A 20060-nucleotide genomic window follows, 5' to 3' on the forward strand; every position below is an offset into this window, starting at 1 on the left:
CTCATGAATACTAGTCAGGTTCGTTATTGCTGAGCCACAATGGGAACTCCATATCTTTTGCACATTTTTCAATTGGGTTGTCTTTTTTAAAAAGTCTTTCTTTTTTTTTCTTTTCTTTTTCTTTTTTTTTTGTCTTTTTGCCATTTCTTGGGCCGCTTCTGCAGCAGATGGAGGTTCCCAGATTAGGGGTCGAATCGGAGCTGTGGCCGCCTGCCTACACCAGAGCCACAGCAACGCGGGATACGAGCCGCGTCTGCAACCTATGCCACAGCTCACAGCAATGCCGGATCCTTAACCCATGGAGCAAGGCCAGGGATTGAACCTGCAACCTCATGGTTCCTAGTCAGATTCGTTAACCACTGAGCCACGACAGGAACTCCAAATTTTTTTTTTTTTTGAAAAAAAATTTTTTTGTCTTTCTTTTTTAATCTTCTTTTTTTTTGGCTGTACCCACAGCATGTGGAAGTTCCTGGGGCAGGGACAAAACCCTAGTCGAGGCAGTGACAATGCTGAATCCTTAACAGCTAGGCCACCAGGGAACTCCTATTTGTCTTTCAATTATTGAGTTGTAAGAGTTGTTCACTTTTTTTTTAAGATTTTAAGGCCGCACCCTCGGCATACAGAGGTTACCAGGCTAGTGGTCTAGCTGTAGCAGAGCTACAGCTGCCAGCCTACACCACAGCCACAGCAACGCCAGATCCTTAACCCACTGAGCGAGGCCAGGGATCGAACATGCAACCTCATCGTTCCTAGTCGGATTCATTTCCACTGTGCCATGATGGGAACTCCAAATTCGTCACATATTTTGAATGTAAGTCTGTTATTAGTCATATGATTTTCAAATATTTTCTCTATTCTGTGGGTTGTCTTCATTTCCTTGATGGCATCATTTGCAGCATAAAAGACTTTCACTTTGATATAGTTCAGCATATCTATTTTTTTCTTTTGTCACTCATGCTTTTGATGCCATGTCTGTGAAACTATTGCCTAACTCAAGGTCATGAGGACTTATTCCTATGATTTCAATAATTTTTTTCTTCTTTTTTGGGGGGGCCACACCTGCAGCATATGTAAGTTTCCAGGCTAGGGGTCAAATTGGAGTTGCAGCTGCCAGCCTATGCCACAGCCGCAGCAACGCCAGTTCCCAGCTGCATCTGCGACCCATGCCCAAGATCCAACCCACATCCTCATGGATACTAGTGGGTTCTTAACCTGCTGAGCCACAATGATTTTATCTAAGAGTTTTACAGTTTTAAGTCTTGCAATTGAAATATTCTTTTTGATCCTTCAGGCTACTCAGAACCCTTCAGGCATCTCTTTGTTGCATCTGGCTTATGGTTGTAAAGTAACAAACTGTCAAGGTTTGCTTGGGGCTCAGCACTTTCTAGGACATGGAACTTTCAATGCTAAAACTCAAGTCCTGAGCAAACCATAATGAGATGGCACTTTTACCAACCAGACCTCCAAATTGCCAACTCTGATATAAATTTGTATCCCTACCCTCACAGCTTCACGTAGATACTGAATCTCCTTACTTCAATGAAGGATGTTTGTTTTCAGTTTAACAAGCGTTTACTGGGTCCCCCAAGTGTAAAGTCCTGGGGTTGAGTGTAGCGAGGAATATTAAATTCCAATTTCAGTGTCCAAAAATAAAGTTTTATTCTTCCAGGTCCATGGGGGTACATCAGCAAAACTTTATGGAGCTTAAGTTCTAAAGAGGGAAGGGAGACACGGTCTAGTGGAAGGGGGATGGGAGAGACACTGAATTCATCAAGGACTGATGAGCCACTGAACTCAGGAGGATTTTGAAAGCAAGGATTTGTTTTTATTCATCTCTGATTCCTCAGGACTGTAGAAATCACTCACGAATGCTGCGTAAATGAGTGATCTTTGGCTTTCTCCTATTCCCCTTACATTTTTTTTCTTGATTCGTCTCACAAGACCTTCAGTCCTGTGGTGACAATGTCATGTCTCACTTGTTCTCTGTCACATGCCCAGTGCTTATTACAGTGCCTGGCACACAGTAGGTACTCAATAAGCAATGCTTTAATGCATGAATACATTTAAAAAATTTTTTTCGTTCTCTACATTTGCTATAGCAGCCTGTGTTGCAGGAATATTATACCGATAACAACCTTAATGAATTCCTGCAAATAAACATTTAGAGAGGCGTCGTCAACCAAAGACAGCTCATTGGTACCTAGACAGCCATTTCACAGGCTGGTGTGCCCTACAGGCAACCCAGTAAAATACCACCAGCCACAGAGAGCCTGTAAATTCCGCTAACCAGAAGGGCTCTCCCCGCCCCCTCTCCCCGCGCAGCTTGCTCTGCCCTCCTCCTCCTCCTCTCCGCCCACTCTCGCCGCGGTCTCCTGGCGGCGGCGGCTTTGTCTCGTGGGCTGGTCCCTGGCGGCTCCCTCCCCCGAACAGCTGCCACCAAGGGAAGAAGAGGCGCGGGAGCTGTCCAGCACCCCGGTGCTGAAACCTCGAGCGGCTCGTCATCCACCACCACCATGTAAGGGCCATGAAAAGGGCTCGTCCTGGCGCAGCGCGGACATGGAGGAGGACTTATTCCAGCTAAGGCAGCTGCCGTGAGTATCCTGGGGCCGATTGAGGCAGATAGGCTTTCCTTTAAAAAACGAAAACCTGTAGGGGGGCCTCTCTGCATGGCTTCTTGAATTTAAAGGGAACTGTTTCAAGAGGAGAGAATTAGGCCTGGAGGAGACAAGCCATATTCCTACCCCACCAGCTCACCCTCTGTATCTCTGACTCAGTTCGATTTTTCAGATCCGTCAGAATTTTATGGAGACCTACATGTGTTATGTTTTTCCTTTGAATTGCTCTCGATCCTAAAGGGATTTAGAGATCTGTGTTTTAAGAAAACATTAGCTGCTGTTTTGAAATGTGGACTGAATTGATGAGTCCATGCAATGACATGGGTCCTTTCCAGCCCTCCTTCTATGCTGTGAAATTCTTAATGTTTCTGCAAGGTCTTTTAGAAGGGAATGAGAGTAATATTGCAAACTGGTTTCTAAAGAGCGGGGATTCCTTCCTAGAGAGGAGTCTTTGGCAAAGTCTTGTTTATGAAGTGTGTGAATGAGAGGGCTGCACATCCTTGCTGAAACCTCTTGCCTTCTCCTGAATGAAAGGCTTTGTAACAGCTGGCTGGAGTGAGACTCACTGTCAAGGGCTATCCTTGGGAACTCAGAAATACACTGCTTAGAAGCTTGGAATTTTTCAGGGATGCCAAATTTGCTCTGGCAATTTTGAGGGAATCAAGCAGTGGAAAGGACAGGGGCCTTGTAGAGGGCTTACGAATTTCTCTTACCGTAAGCTGATGGTGATTTGTTAATAAGCAAATTCCAAGAGTATGATAGGGCATTAAAAAAAACATTAACAGGGGTTTCCTTTTCATTTTAATAGGCACTAGCCATTTGGCAAAATGGTAAAAGTGATTCAATTTGGAATTGTTGGAAAGGGTACATTATTGTTAGTATGTATGTATTTTCTTGACTCAATATCTTTTTCTCTCTAAGCCACTAAGGAATTCTCCCAAGTGACTTTTAGTGTGACTGATACAGCTCTCTGAGGTGCTAAGCAATGGAGGGTATTGTAATGTTTACTTCTTAATCTGTGTAAAATTAATTTTCAGTGAAATTTTTAATTAATTAAATTTTTACCTTTAAGTTTTTATTAACTGTTCCACAAATAGCATATCTTATGTAATACAGCATTATTTCAAAAATACTAAAGGATACTTACTCAGTTGTAGTATCCAGACTTCATCTATGAATACATAAAGATGTACATATCTGAGGGCATATTTCTCAAAGAAACCATACCACTTTCACTGAAAATAAATATCATGTTTAAGAACCAACCTGTTATCTCAAAATAAAAAATAATTCAGCAGCTAAAAAATGAAATTTGGTACACAGAATAAGAATATATTGGAACTTCAGTTTTACTAGGATGAAATTTCAAATGCTGTTAGAGCATGTGAACTTTGCAAGATACTCAAAGATTTATGCATATTTAGTCTGCTAATATATAGATATGGCACTATAGTGACAATTTCTTCCTAAATTAAAAAACTAGTAAGTTTTATTTAATTTTTAAAATTAGTTTAGTTTTTATACTAATATATACTAATAATATAATATATGCATAGGGTAAATAAGGTTCAAAAAGAAGCACAAGAATAAAAGTTAGTCTCTCTCTTCCCAAACCCCAGTATTGTTTCCGAATTCTTTTTTTCTGATTTTTATATATAAGTACATATAATATCTACTAGAGAGGCCAAATTGTGTACTGGTTAAGAGCATTGGCTCTTGCATAAGACAAATTTGGCTTCAAATCTTGACTGCCACTTCCTGGCCGTGTGACTTTGAGCAAGTGACTTAATCTTTCTGAAACTCAGTTTCCTCAGCCATAAAATGGGAATCATAATTGTACTTAATTTATATGGTTATTGGAAAGATCAAATGAGATAATTGTGCTAAATGTCTGGCAGATACAAAGAACTTAACACATGTTAACTATTATTTTTATTACACCTGAATAATAATTTATAAAAACAAACTATGGCAGTTTCTTGGTGACCCAGTAGATTAAGAATCTGGCGTTGTCACTGCTGTGGCATTGGTTCGATCCCTGGCCTAGGAACTTCTGCATGCCTCAGGCATGACCAAAAAAAAAAAAAAAAAAGTAGGCTCTTTATGCTGGACTTCTCAAAAATGTAATCTGCAAACCCTGAATTACATTTGAATGATGTCGAAATTAGCCCTGAAACATGTTAATCTCAACTTATTAAAAAAAAGCAACAGCCGAGTGAATCTGAGTGGGTGACAAATCACGACTTAGGTGTTTTTTAAACCATACCCTGTGTATATTATTTACAGATTGCTAGCAACAGACTTCCTGAGAGCAATATGGTTTTTATAAAAAATAAGATTGCCTTGTAGAGAGATGGCAAGAGTGGACCTTGGAACAGTCTCAGTTCCTTGGAAGGCCAAGTGTTGTTAGACTGTAAGCCATTAAGTAAGTTACAGGGCAGGGGAGGGGAAGAGGGTGAGGGTGTCTAAGAAAATAGTCTTGTCTTGCACTGTGGGGCGCTTTTTGTCTACGGCCATACCACCTGAATGCACCTGATCTCATCTGCACTTTGGGGCACCTTTCACACAGCTCTAGGATGGGTCATTTGAGATAACAAACAACCTTTACCTTTCACCAGCTCTTAACTCAGTACAGTGCCATGTACAGGACATTCAGGAGGCTGAGCTTTTGTGTCTAGTTTTGTCTTACTGTGCGATCTTGGGCAAGTCAGATTTTTCTGGGCCTCTTCTTTCTAGGATGATTTCTTTTTCTTTCTTTCTTTTTTTTTTTTTTTGTTTTTTAGGGCCACACCCATGGCATATGGAGGTTCCCAGGCTATGGTCTGATCAGAGCTATAGCTGCTGGCCTATGCCACAACCACAGCAATGCAGGATCCAAGCCACGTCTGCGACCTACACCACAGCTCACAGCAACGCCAGATCCTTAACCCACTAAGTGAGGACAGGGATCAAACCCACAACCTCATGGTTTCTAGTTGATTCGTTTCCACTGAGCCACAACGGGAACTCCTAGGATGATTTCTCAAAAACAAGTTTTGTAGACTACCTTGATTGATTGATTGATTCATTCATTCATTCAACAATTTTCCTGGGCACCATGGTGACATAAAGTAGAATGGCACTTGCCAGAGGCTGGAGAATGGGAGTATGGGGGATCCATGTAATTCTTGAAAACTAATAATTTTAATTTTCAAGATGAAAAGAATTGAATGGACAGTGGTGATGGTTGCACAACATTGTGAATATACTTAATGCCACTGAACTGTACTTTTAAAAATGGTTAAAATGGTAAATTTTATCTTATGTGTATTTTATCACAATTGACAAAAAATTGCAGCCCTCTTACCCCATCCTCCAGTGCCATGTTCTGCTTTTCTTTTTTTTCATAGCACTTATCACCTTTGAATATACCACATAATTTACTTATTTGCTGTTTAGTGTCTATCTTCCTTTACCAGCTTCATATGCAGGGGTCTGATGTATCCCATATATGTCCCATCTGATTCCCACAGAGACCAGTATATACAGGCCAAAGGATTAAATAAAAACTTTATGAATGAAAAATCAGAAAAATCTGTCCATCAGCTTAATCATTCTCCTGGACAGTGGGGGTCACCATTATTAAGTTTTAGCAGCTAAACCATTGGGTCCCCATGAAAAGATCAGACATAGCCTTGTCTCATCATATTTGCCCTTCTGCTCCCCATCATCCCCTGCCATTAAATTAGGGAGGTTGGAAGAATGCAGTTTGACTTACTTTCACATGACTGCATTCTTGAAATGGTCCCAGGCAAATTCTTTGGACCCCTGGCAACCCGTAAGGATTCATTTTGGGTTCTAGAGAAAGAGCTGCAAACAGGTTTTATTTCCTCTAAATGAGGAGACTGCTGCACAGAGATAGGACCAGAGTAGAAGGCTAAAGTACATGTGAGATTCCATGCTGGCTCCCATCCCCCTGAGGCTCCCTGGAGCAGAAGGGAAGGATTCCTGGCCAAGGAGGAGAGATGGAGCTTCGCTGTCAGCTGGTTCAGGCAAAAAGTAGGGAATTATTGTTATTAGCCTAGGAATCTTCAAGGTTAACCCACCACAGTCTTTTAAAACCCCAAGTTCCGGAGTTCCCGTCGTGGCGCAGTGGTTAACGAATCCGACTAGGAACCATGAGGTTGCGGGTTCGGTCCCTGCCCTTGCTCAGTGGGTTAACGATCCGGTGTTGCCGTGAGCTGTGGTGTAGGTTGCAGACGCGGCTCGGATCCCGCGTTGCTGTGGCTCTGGCGTAGGCCGGCGGCTACAGCTCCGACTCGACCCCTAGCCTGGGAACCTCCATATGCCACGGGAGTGGCCCAAGAAATAGCAACAACAACAACAACAAAAAGACAAAAGACAAAAACAAACAAACAAACAAAAAAAAAAAACCCAAGTTCCATACAACTCAGTAACAGACAGTCAAAAAATGGGCAGAAGACCTAATCAGACATTTCTCCAAAGAAGACATAGAGGCACATGAAAAAATGCTCAACATTGCTAATTATTAGAGACATGCAAATCCAAACTATGATGTGGTACCACCTCATACCGATCAGAATGACCATCATTAAAAAGTCTACAGGAATTCCCACTGTGGCACAACAGATTCTGCGGGGTCTCTGGAGCCTTGGGATGCAGGTTTGATTACTGGCCTGGCACACTGGGTTAAGTATCTGATGTTGCCATAGCTGTGGCATAAGTTACAGCTGTGGCTCAGATTCAAGCCCTGGCCTGGGAACTTCCACATGCTGCAGGTACAGCCATAAAAATAAGTAAATAAGTAAAATAAAATATATATTTTTGAAAAAAGGAATCTGCACTGATGCAGCTGTGGTACAGAGCGCAGCTGAGGCACAGGGTGCAACTGTGGCTCAGGTTCAGTTCCTGGCCTGGGAACTTCCACATGCTGCGGGTGCAGACAAAAGAAAAAAGTTCTCTAGATGGATGTGCCTTGTACCATCTGGTTTATAGTGGTTGTTCTGGTGTAATTATTAATAGCATCTCTATCACTCTTAAACCTGGCATTTTTAACCTCGATGCTATTTACATTTAAATCAGATGATACTTTGTCATGAAGCACTGTCCTATGCATTACAGGATGTTTAGCAGCATCCCTGGCCTCTACCCATAGAATGTCACAATCATCAACCCCACCTCCCAAGGTGTGACAATCACAGCTGTCTCCAGACTTTGCCAGGGTCCCCTTGTTAGAACCACTGCTCTAAAGCGTTCTAGCTTAGACAATAAATAATTCCGTTTCTTTATTTCAGAGCATTTTCAGACCTCTATTTTATCTTATTTATTTATTTATTTATTTTTTATTTTTTATTTTTTATTTTGTCTGTTCTGGGGCCGCACCTGCAGCATATGGAGGCTCCCAGGCTAGGGATCCAATCGGAGCTGTAGCTGCTGGCCTACGCCAGAGCCACAGCGACTCACACCACAACCCATGGCAACGCCAGATCCTCAACTCGCTGAGCAAGGCCAGGGATAGAACCTGAAACCTCATGGTTCCTAGTCGGACTCGTTAACCACTGTGCCACGACAGGACTCCAGACCTTTCTTTAAACCTCACTTATCTGATCTTAGTCAAGAAGGGGACCTGATATGTGTTCCCTTCCTCCATCCTCAGTATATCTTTGGTAAAAGACTATAAGCTCCATGAAGGCAAGAATGCAGTCTGACACCTAGAAGGTCCTCACTGCATGCCCTTGAATGAAGGAGTGAGTGAAGAAGTTGCAAAAGATATAAGAATAAGTTGCAAACTGTCTGGAAAGTTGTAGCACAAGCTTCTAGTTCCCACAGGAAGTTACCCATCCACTCCATTGAGCCCACATCACAGAATGATTAAGTATGTGGGCTCTCTGCTCAAGCAGACCTGGATATGAATTCTGATTTTCCTGCTGACTTGGAAGGTAACCTTGGGCAAGTTTCCTCTCCAAGCCTTAGTTTCGTCATCTGTAAATTGGGGGTAATAATAGCACCTACCTCATAGGTCATAAAGCTCATAAAATGCTTACCACATCTACCAGCACATGGGAGGGCTTAACAGATTTTAACTATTTGTGATCATTGCCTTTTGTCTAGAACATAAGCTATTGGTCCATTATCCAGGGAACAAGCTCAGTGCTATTCAGGTCAATGGCAGTGGCAGGAACATACAAAAAACAAAAGCAAAAACAAAAAAACTCCACAGAGAACTAAAATTTCCTTTAATTATAGACCTCTAGACATTCAGGAGTGAAAAGGGCCTTAAAAGCTGTCACATTCAGTCTCTCCTACCTCATCTTTCCAATTCCAGGCAACAGGGCATCCAAGTAGCAGCTTCTAAATACCCATGGCCACCATAAACATCTTATCAAAACTCAGATTCATGGGCCATGCTCTGCAGAAATGCAAAGGTCTGAAGAATGGGCAAGAATTGACATTTTAATTGGTTCCCTAGGGTTGTTCTTGGCCTCAGTTAAAGAAGCATCTGCTACTCAGTTACAATCATGGGTTCTGGAGTTTCCATCATGGCTCAGTGGAAACGAATCTGACCAGCATCCATGAGGATGCAGGTTTGATCCCTGGCCTTGCTCAGTGGGTTCAAGATCCAGCGTTGCCATGAGCTGTGGTCATAGATGTGGCTCAGATCTTGCGTTGCTGTGGCTGTGGTGTAGGCTGGCTGCTGTATCTCCAATTTGACCCAACCTGGGAACTATATGCCTTGGGTGTGGCCCTAAAAAGACAAAAAAAAAAAAAAAAAAAAAAAGATCATGGGTTCTGGAGCTATTCAGGCCAAGAACCTAGAACACTATATTCTATCTAGAGAACCTGGACCAATTGGTGTAAACTCGCTGAGCCTCAGTTTACTTGTCTATAAACTGGGTATGTTAACAACACTGTCCTCCTAGGGTTGTTGAAAAGATTATATAAGATATGCTATTTGTGTATTATATGCAGTATATATAAGTATACGTAGACTTAGGCTTGCCCTTGGTATGCTGAGTGCTGCATATTAAATATCACTGAGTCCATTCATGCAGACACCTGCCTCTCTTAGACCACCTATCATGAAGGGGAGTTCCCTGCCATCTAAAGCGGCCCTTTTTTTTCTTTTGGACACACCCATGGCACATGGAAGTTCCCCAGTGACCCAAGCCACTGCAGTGATAAGGCCGGATTCTTAACCCACTGCACCACACAAGAGAACTTCTAAAGCACTTTTTCATCTCTGGACTTCTCTTCCTGAGAAGGCTCCTTGTACTGAATTGAAATCTGCTCCCCTCTTTATATCCAGAAGTTCAAACTCTCTTCTCAGTGTCCACCTTGAACAAGCACCCTCGTTCACATGAAAGAACTTCAAATATTTGAAGACAGGGGTTCTGACCCCTGAGAAAGACCCTTCCCAAATTAGGCAGATCAGCAAATCCACTGGTCTTGCCTTAAAGGAGACAAAGCAAGTCCATTTGTCAGTGACCTTGGCAGTGTCTGCAGCTCCAGGTCCAGCATCTAACTCCATTTGTCAGTAGGTTTCAGATTCCAAAGAAGCCCCAGTATGACAAATAGCTGAGTGCCTGGGACAAAGCTGAGGGGAGCTGGTCATCAGTTTTGCTGACTGAGTTTCCCAAACACGTGAACACATTATAACTCAGCCCTTTGCTAGTTAACTTTGCAGACAGGCCTCTCTGTGAAAAACTCTTTGTGGACTGGAAGAGTGTGGGAGTCAGGGTAGGGGAAGGATGAATAACAAAAGTTTTAGAACCGCCCTCTCTGCCCTGCTGTAATCCCCTCCCACCCTGCTGTAATCCACCCCCCAACCCAAACCACCATCATTTCTCAGCTGACCATACAGCCTCCTCCATCTCCTTGCCTCCTCTCCCCATCTTTGTGTGTTAATCATGCTTTTTATTTTCTGCATTCTGATGTTTTGGCATCTTGGGACCTAGCAGATCCTGGAGGGCGCTCTCCTCACAGGGTTAATTGGTAAATAATTCGCCTGCCAGTGCACCTTTCATATGCAAACAAACCAATCCAGAGCCACAAATCCATTTGCCCTAATCACTTCAGGGCCAGATACCAAACAAGCAGGGACAGCCCCTTTGCTCAGAGCCTGGAGAAAATACTCAAATTAGCCAATCCTGAGCCTGCTTACCCTGCCTCATCTATTCCTTCCCTTGGAAACTGCAGTAAAGTCTCTTGCCCCAGTTTTTCCCATCACTCTTGCCTCTTTACCGACCCTGGTGTTGTCTCACTTGGCAACCCCCACCAGATGTGGCATACACTTCGTCTTGGATGTGTGAGTATATAACAGAGTCTAATTTTTTCAGTGGCAATCATCTCTTGATCTATTGGCCTTGCCATACCTAAATAATGGTAAAAACCTGTGGTTTAAAACACAGTTTCCACAATCTGTTTCTTCTCTTGTGGAAAAATGTGTCTGAGTGATCTTCTCAAAATCAACTCTGATTGTCTCCCACCCTCTCACTCTTACTTGAAGCTTTCCATGGGCATTCCATTGGTCTCAGGATAACATGAGAAGTCCTCACTGTGGTCTCCAGAGCGCCGTCTGATTCAGCCTGTTTCTCTGACCTCTACTCCTTGGTCCTACTTCTGGGTCTTTGTGCTGGCTGTTCTCTCTCCTCCTCCCCCATCTGTGTAGTGCTCTCCTGGTCCTCAGACCTCAAGGAAGTCTATCCTGACTGCTCTTCCCACGAGTCTTTCTTTATCTTGGCACCCTATTTGTTTCCCTCTCAAGATTCATCCACTTGCAAATGTATAATTATTTCTTTGTTTACTGTCTATTAACCATCTTCCCAACGAGGGAGGGAAGGTGTCTTTTCTCTCCTTTTGTCTCCCAGACTTCAGCACGTAGTCAGCACTCAACAAACATTTATTGAAATGCCAAAGGATGGTGCCAGGCTGTTTGAGATATTCTCTCTATGGACTCCTTTAATCTCCATGGCAATCTTGTGAGATAGGAATTACCATCTCCCTTCTATCAGCAGGAAACTGAGACCCAGAGATATAAGGCAACCTAACTTCATAGCTGCTGAATGGTGTAGGCCAGAGATTCAAACCCAAATCAGTCTGTCTGCAGAGTTGGGCTCTTCTTTCTATGACAAACCCTCTCTCCATGCAGGACATTAAATACTCCCCTGTGATAATCACAAGTAGGTATAAGCTTCCTTTTCAGTCTAATGGATTCATGAACACAGGGGATAAATGTCCAGAAGCTCAGGTGAAAAGAGAAAAAAAATCTTCCTTATCTAAAATCCCCTAATCAGGTCTCAACTCTAATTTAAGGTACAGAAGTGAATTACGTGATGGTACAAGCAAAATCTTTAGCTTGACAGCTATTTCCTCAAGCACTTCTCTTCTTTCAATAGCAAAATTATGTAAAATAAATGTTCCCTGCTATTTTGGTAAATTATATGCTATATATACACAACAAATGCCAAGAAATTGTGAGCCAGCCTGTTTTGAAGTCCTCATATATTTAACATATGCCATTGCTATTTTCTTTTTCTTTCATATTACATTTCCCCCCTTGGGAAATCTTGGCTTATGTAGTTGATAACTGCTTTTAGGAACCCAATCAATTCAAAATGTAGTCTGGCTTTCTGAGTATAATTTAATGTCAAAGGTCTTTCTTTATGTCTGTCTTAAAACAAGTTTTCATAAATGAAGGGTTCTGGCTCCTAGCGGATTGCCAGAGAAGGAATGAGAACAGATCCTGGTTTAAACTCCAGGGAACTGAGGTATTTCCTAAAAGTCAGATATCACAATGGCCTGTGTTCCATGCTCAAGACAGAAAGGTGACTTGGATGAGGTAAAAAATTCAAAAACTACAGAAGTATCCAAAATTAAAAATGAAAAGAATTCTTTCCCTCAAAACTCCCTATTCCCATGTAGTCTTCCTTCTCAGAAGCAACTGCTCTTAGGCTTCTTAAGTATCCTTCCAGAGTGTTTGACTGTAGAAGCAAAAATATCCTTTTTCTTTTTTCTTTTTGGCCACCCTGTGGCATATGGAGTTCCCACGCCAGGGATCAGATCTCAGCTGCAGTTTCCACCTAGGGCGCTGGATCCTTAACCCAGTGTCCCAGGCCTGGGATCAAACCTACATCCCAGTGCTCCCTAGAGGTTGCCGATCCCTTTTGCCACAGTGGGAATGCCAAAGCAAAGATATTCTTGAGCACATTGAACATGTACACAAATTCCTTGGGCACCTGGTTAAAACGCAGATGCTGTTTCAGTCAATCTAGGTCAGGGCCTGAGTCTGGGCATTTCTAAGAAGTCCCTAGGGAATGGAGTTTCTGTTGTGGCTCAGTGTTAACAAACATGACTGGTATGCATGAGGACGGGGGTTCGATCCCCAGCCTCGCTCAGTGGGTTAAGGACCCGGTGTTGCCATGAGCTGTGGTATATAGGTCACAGACATGGCTCAGATCTGGCATTGCTGTGGCTGTGGTGTAGGCCAGCAACTGCAGCCCCGATTTGATCCCTAGCCTGGGAATTTCCACATGCCGTAGGTGCAGCCCTAAAAAGGCCAAAAAAAAAAAAAAAAAAAAAGAAAAAAAAAGAAAAGAAAAGAAGTCCCTAGGGAATACTGGAGGCTCTGGTACTTAATTCTTCTGAGGACCTAAATCACAGGGTCATAGTCTAGTAATAACGTAATAATGAGCCCCAAAATCTTTTCCCGTTGGTTCTTACAACCAGCTTGTATGTATGTGTGTGTGTCTATTGCATTAAAATACACAACAGAATTTACCATTTCAGTAATTTAAATTGTGCAGTTAGTGGTATGAATTCCATTCACAATGCTGTGCCACTGTTACCACCATCCATCTCCAGAGTTTCCTCATTTCCCCAACCAAAATTCTGAACCCATTAAACACTAACTCTCCATTCCCCTCGCCTTCCAACAGCCCCTGGTGACCACTGCTCTGTGAATGGAACTATTCTAGGCTTTCTCTCATATTGGTGGACATGTGTAATAACTATCCTTCTGTGTTAGGCTTATTTCACTTAGCAAAATGTCTTCAAATTACATACATGTTGTAGCATGGGTCAGAATTTCCATCCTTTTTTAAGGCTGAATATATTCCATTCTGTGGATAGACATATTATCCATTCATCCACTGATGGACACGTCATTGTTTCCACCCTCGGCTATTGTGATACAGATCAACAGAAATAAATTTTTAAATATTTTCTTTAATGGCTACTTAATTACTCCTCTCCTGATGACTGTTTTTAGTTTTGTGTTATCACAGCAAAGCTGCAAAGAACATGCTAGCACCAGAAGAGGATACAGCAGAGTGGCTGGGAGTGGGGACACTGAAGTCAGATAGCTTTGCCGAAGCCATTTAGACACCTGCTATGTAACCCTGAGCAAGCTCCCAGCACCTCTGAGCTTGAGTGTCCTCCTCTGTAAAATAGGAACAATGAAAGTGAGAAAAAAATAAGAAAATCGACTCAAAGCACAAACACTGGAATTGGCACATGGCAAGCTAACAATCCATATAGCCCATTATTTGTAGGGTAAAAGGTTGCCTACCATGTCTATACCCACAATGAGTTGCCAGCACAATTGTGGGTGGGAGCACAAAGCCCTGAAAAATTGGAAAGATATCACGTTTTACCTTCCCCAAAGGTTGCAGTGGTCGATGTTAGTCATAGAGGAAGCATGGCACCCTGGACGTCCTGGAGGAGAGGATGTGATGAAAGGGAGAGTGTCAGGCCACATAACCATTTCCTCTTTAGCTGTCCCCCTGAGGGCCAAGGGCGAGCCATCAACCTTCCCTTCACCCCTGAAAAGGAATTGATAAGGTACCTAACTGTTGATTTCCTTCCTTTGCCCAATAATTCTCTATATTCCTATCTTCTACAAATACCTTGGGGAGCTTCTTATATTTTGGGGATTGCTTCTTGGAGACAGACAAGGTGTCCTTCTCCTTTGCTGTTACCTCCCTGGAACCCACCTCATACCACCCCTTGCTGGGCTGCAGAGCTGGAATGTCACCTGCACATACCCCTGTCCCCCGCTAGCCTCCCACTGTACCCAGTTTATTTTATTTGTAGCATTTCTCACGATGTGCAGGATATCTATGTAGTGATCTATACATCCACAGATATTATATAAATACATATTTATACTTTAAAATATATATATACTAATTATAATTAGTTATATAAAAACATAAAATGCATGTGGATACATACACAGATTTTTTTTTTTTTTGCCTCACCTGAGGCATATGAACATTCCCAGGCCAGGGATCAAATCTGAGTTGTGGCAATGCTAGATCCTTAACCCACTGTGCCACAGTGGGAACTCCACGCACATAAAATTTTTCAATTGAGGTATAGTTGATTTATAATATTATATTGGTTTCAGGCATACAATATAGTGATTCACAGTTTTTAAAGATTATACTTCACTTATAGTTATTATAAAGTATTGGCTATATTCCCTGTGCTGTACAGTATATCCTTGTTGCTCATCTATTTTATACATAGTGGTTTATAGCTCTTAATCCCATACCCCTATTTGCTGCCCCCCCCCACCGGTTTGTTCTCTAAACCACTAATTTGTTCTCTATATGTGTAGGTAGGTTTCTTTTTTGTTATATTCACTAGTTTGTTTCTTTTTTTAGATTTCATATATAAGTAATAACATACAGTATTTGTCTTTCTCTGTTTGGCTTGTTTCGCTAAGAAGTTAACATCCACGGCAGTGTTAAGACTTGAGGGTTTAGCAGGCTTTTTGCGGGGGGAGGATGGTAAAATACACATAGCATAAAATTTACCATTTTAACCATTTTTATGACTACAGATCTGTGGTATTAAGTACATTCACATTATTGTGCAACCATCACCAGCATCCATTTCCAGAACTTTTTATCTTTCCAAACTGGAACTCTATTCCTATTAAACACCAAGTCCCCATTCTTTGCTCTCCCAGCCCCTAGTGACCAATATTCTCCTTTCTGCCTCTGTTGAGTTTTTTTTTTTTTTTTTTTTTTTTTTTTTTTTTTTTGTCTTTTTAGGGCCACACCTGTGGCATATAGAGATTCCCAGGCTAGGGGTTGAATCAGAGCTGTTGCTGCCAGCCTACACCACAGCCACAGCAACTACAGATCCGAGCCACGTCTGTGACCCATACCACAGCTCACGGCAACGCTGGATCCTTAACCCACCAAGTGAGGTGAGGGATCGAACCTTCGTCCTCATGGATACTAGTTGGGTTTGTTAACCACTGAGCCATGACGGGAATTCCTCTGTCCCTGTGATTTTGATTACTCTTAGCATCTTATATAAGTGGAATCATGCAGTATTTGTCTTTTTGTGGTTAGCATATTTCACTTAATATAATGTCTTCAAGGTTCATCCATTTTATAGCATGTGTCAGAATTTCCTTCTCTTCCTTTTTGAAGTGAATAATATTCCATTGTATATCTAGACCGAATTTTGTTTATCCATTCATCTAGTGATTGACACTTGGGTTGTTTTCACCTTTGGACCATCATGAATAGCGCTTTTGTGAACACGCTCTGCACAATGCTATGCACCTCTCACCTCCGTCTAATTCCGGAACATTTTCATTATCCCAAAAAAGGAAATTCTGTACCCAGTAGGTACTTACTCCCCACTCTTCTTTCCCCAGCAGGTAGCAACCACAAATCTGCTTTCTGTCTCTCTGAATTTGCTTCACATAAATGGAGTCATACATACATGACTCTGTGTGTCTGGATTCTTTCACTCAGCATCGTGTTTCCAGGTTCATCTGTGTTGTAGCTTGTGACAGTGACTTGAGGACTTTTTACAGTCGTTGTTGGAGACAGCTCATAGCAGGTCTAGAGAGCAGATTAATTGTCAAATATTCAGGAAATCTCAGAGTCTGCTAATATAACCATTGAGAGCTTAAAATTGGGTTGTGGTGGGAGTATTTACCCCATGGATATTGGCAAACGTCACACCTCAGTATGGTTGGGGGTGGTTATTTGAAATTCAGTTTGGAGGCACTGACATCAGAACATCCCAATAATCTCCATCAGCATCATGCCCCAAAGCCACCCCAAATAAATACATACTCTGAATAAAACAGTGCTCTTGCTGTGCAAGTGTTGCTGAAATGAAGCCCCAGATTCCAACTGCTACCCAGATTTCCAGGCCTAAGGCAGCCTTTGCTCTCAGTTGACATTTGCCTTCCAGCTACAAAGGACGCCCCACTCCAGATGGCAGGGACATTTGTCTGAGTCCAGTGCCGCCGGGGTTGTGGCACTTTTGTCAGAGGAAGGTAAGCTGCAGGCATCCAACTCAGCCAACAGAGTCAGGGGCTCCATCCCTCAGCTTGATGGCTTCGTGATGGTGGGAGGAGGGGGAGGCAGAATCATTTGTCTGCCTCTGAGGCACTAAATCAGTCCCTGGATCAGCAACAGCAGCACCACCTGGGAATGTGCTGGAAATGCAAAATCTCAGTTTACAGTGGAGACCTTCTCAATCAGCCCCTCTTGGGGTGGGGCCCAGACTTCTGTGTTGTGATCAGTTCTGTTGGGGTTTTGAGGCATGGTCCAGTTCAAGAACCCCTGCACAAAGGTGACAATCTGAAGAGCTGTCAGCCAGGCTGGAATCGAGCTGTGCCTTTTGATTTCTGCTCCAGATCACACCATTATCCACCATCTGCCAAGCCCACAAACACAGGCCATCTGAGTGTGGACTTCCCACACATTCCCCAGACACAGATGACTACTTGGGAGAGCCCCTGACACTCAGTGATCAGGACCCAGGGCTCTCATACCAAAGACGACCAGGCTGAAGCCCCAGTTCTTTCAAGCTGTGTGACCTCAGGCAAGTGCCCTAACCGCTCTAAGCATTTATTTTCTCATCTGTAAAGTGGGGATGATCAGCCTATTTCCTAGGTTGATCCTCAGGATAACTAAAAGGAGGTCATGTAAAAGGCTTTTAGCAGAGCTCTTAGCATACACCAAGTGCTCAATAAATAGCTGCATGGTTTGAGGCTAATATCTAAGAACTATGAGGGAAGGAAATGCAATGATTCATCTCTCCTATGTGTATAGTGCTTTAAAATTAGTTAACATAATAACTCTGGGGAGGCTTATTTGTAGCGGATACTGTTCATGCCCATCTCCGATTTCCTTTATCAGGCTGGTCACCCCCCACCTGCTGATCACCTTGGCTGCTTCCAGCTCCCAGCTTCAGTCACCTCCAGAGGACTGCCCTTCGCTGAGGGGTGCCACCTCACCTGGGAATACCTGGGAAGTTATGCCTTCTGTCCCTGGGGTGGCACAGCCAATGACTGACAGATTTGAGCCCCCAGACCTCTGACTGGGACTATCTCCAGGCTACACTTCACACTCAGAGACCCCACCCCACCCCGTAGGATCAGACTGCAGCAGAAAGCACATCCTTGCTTAGCTTTTCCTCCTGCCTTGTCCTGCTTCCCTCAGTTCCCAATGGGTTTCTCTTGAGAGTACTTCCTCCATAAGTTACTTGCCCGAGAATCACCATCTCATATTTGCAGAACTAGAAAATCCATCCTACAGTTCATGTAGAATTTCAAGGGACACCAAATAGCCAAGACAATCTTAAAAAATAGGAACTAAATTGGAGGTCTCAAACTTCCTGATTTTGAAACACAACATAGGAGTTCTCTTTTGGCACAGTGAGTTAAGGATCAGGCATTGTCAGTGCAGTGGCTTAGGTCACTGCTGTAGTGCAGGTTCAGTCCCTGGCCTGGGAACTCCTATTTGCTGCAGGTGTGGCCAAAGAAAGACCAAAACATAAAGCTACAGCAAGGAAGACAGTGGGGTCCTGGCATAAGGAGAAACATATAGACCAATGGAATAGAATAGAGAGCCCAGAAATAAAACCCTCACATATATGTTCGAATGATTTTTGACAAAGGGGCCAAGATTAATCAATGGGGGAAGAACAGTCTTTTTAACAAATAGTGTTAAATGGGTAGAGAGTTTCAGGTGGGAAAATTGAATATCCACATGCAAATTATAAAGTTGGACCATTACCTTGTACCATATACAAAATTCCACTCAAAATTGATCAAAGATCTAAATATGAAAAGCTCTTAGAAGGAAACAGGGGAAAGATTCATGACACTGGAGTTGACAATGATTTCTTGGCTATTACCAAAAGCATGGGCTAAAAGTAAAAACAGGTTGAGCTAAATCTAAATTAAAAACTTCTGTGCATCAAAAGATATGATCAACATAGTGAAAAGACAACCCACAGAATGGGAGAAAATATTTGCAAATCGTATATCTGATAAGGATTGATATCCAGAATATATAAAGAACTCCTAAAACTCAACAATGAAAAATCCCAAATAACTCAATTTAAAAATGGACAAAGGACTTGAATAGACATTTCTCCAAAGAACACATATTCAAATGACCACTAAACACATGAAATACATGAAGACAACATGAGGGAAATTCAAATCGAAACTACCATGAGATACCGCATCACACTCATTAGGATGGCTACTATCAAATAAGTGTGACAAGGATGTAGAGAAATTGGAACCCTTGTGCATTGCTGGTGGCGATGTAGAATGGTGCATCATTGTAGAAAACAATAAGATGTTTCCTCAAGAAATTAAACATTAAATGACCATATGATCCAGCAATTCCACTTCTGGGTATAGACTTCCCCCCTCCAAAGAATTGCAAGCAGACGCTCAAACAGGTATTTGAATACCCATGTTCATAGCAGCATTATTTTAGCAATATCCAAAAGGTGGAAGGAACCCAGTGTTCCTTGGCGGGTGAGTAGATGAACAAATTCAGTCTATTTATACAATGGAACATTATTCAACCTTTAAAAAGGAAGGGAGAGAGTTCCAGTCATGGCTCAGTGGTTAACGAATCCGACTAGGAACCATGAGGTTGCGGGTCTGATCCCTGGCGTTGCTTACTGGATTAAGGATCCAGCATTGCCGTGAGCTGTGGTGTAGGTTGCAGACTCAGCTCGGATCCCACATTGCCGTGGCTGTGATGTAGGCCAGCAGCTATAGCTCCAATTAGACCCTTAGCCTGGGAACCTCCATATGCCACAGGTGTGGCCCTAAAAAGACTAAAATAAAAAAAAATAAAATAAAACAGGAAGGGAATTCTGACACATGCTACCACATGACCCTTGAGGATATTGTACCAAGTTAAATAGGCCAATCACAAAAAGATAAATCCTGTATGATTCCATTTCTACGAAGCACCTAGAACAGTTAAAATCATAGGGACAGAAAATAGAATTGTGCTCACCAGGGGCTGGTGGGAAAGGGGGATAGGGAGTGAGGGTTTAAAGGGTAGAGAGTTTCAGGTGGGATCTGGATGGTGGTAATAGTTTCACAACATTGTGAACGTACTTAATGACATGGGACTCAACACTGAAACATGGTTA

The 20060-nt window shown here is 42.6% G+C and overlaps 1 protein-coding gene across 1 annotated transcript in view; it reads left to right on the forward strand.

Annotated features, from left to right (window-relative positions):
* Positions 2209–20060, forward strand: part of SVOP (SV2 related protein) — a 101711-nt gene continuing 83859 nt past the window's right edge. The window contains exon 1 of the mRNA XM_021073883.1: positions 2209–2591. Coding sequence (XP_020929542.1) covers positions 2557–2591 — 35 coding nt within the window. The 5' untranslated portion in view covers positions 2209–2556. The remainder of the gene's footprint in view (positions 2592–20060) is intronic.

This window comes from Sus scrofa, chromosome 14, assembly GCF_000003025.6.
Source record: "Sus scrofa isolate TJ Tabasco breed Duroc chromosome 14, Sscrofa11.1, whole genome shotgun sequence".
Lineage (NCBI taxonomy): Eukaryota > Metazoa > Chordata > Mammalia > Artiodactyla > Suidae > Sus > Sus scrofa.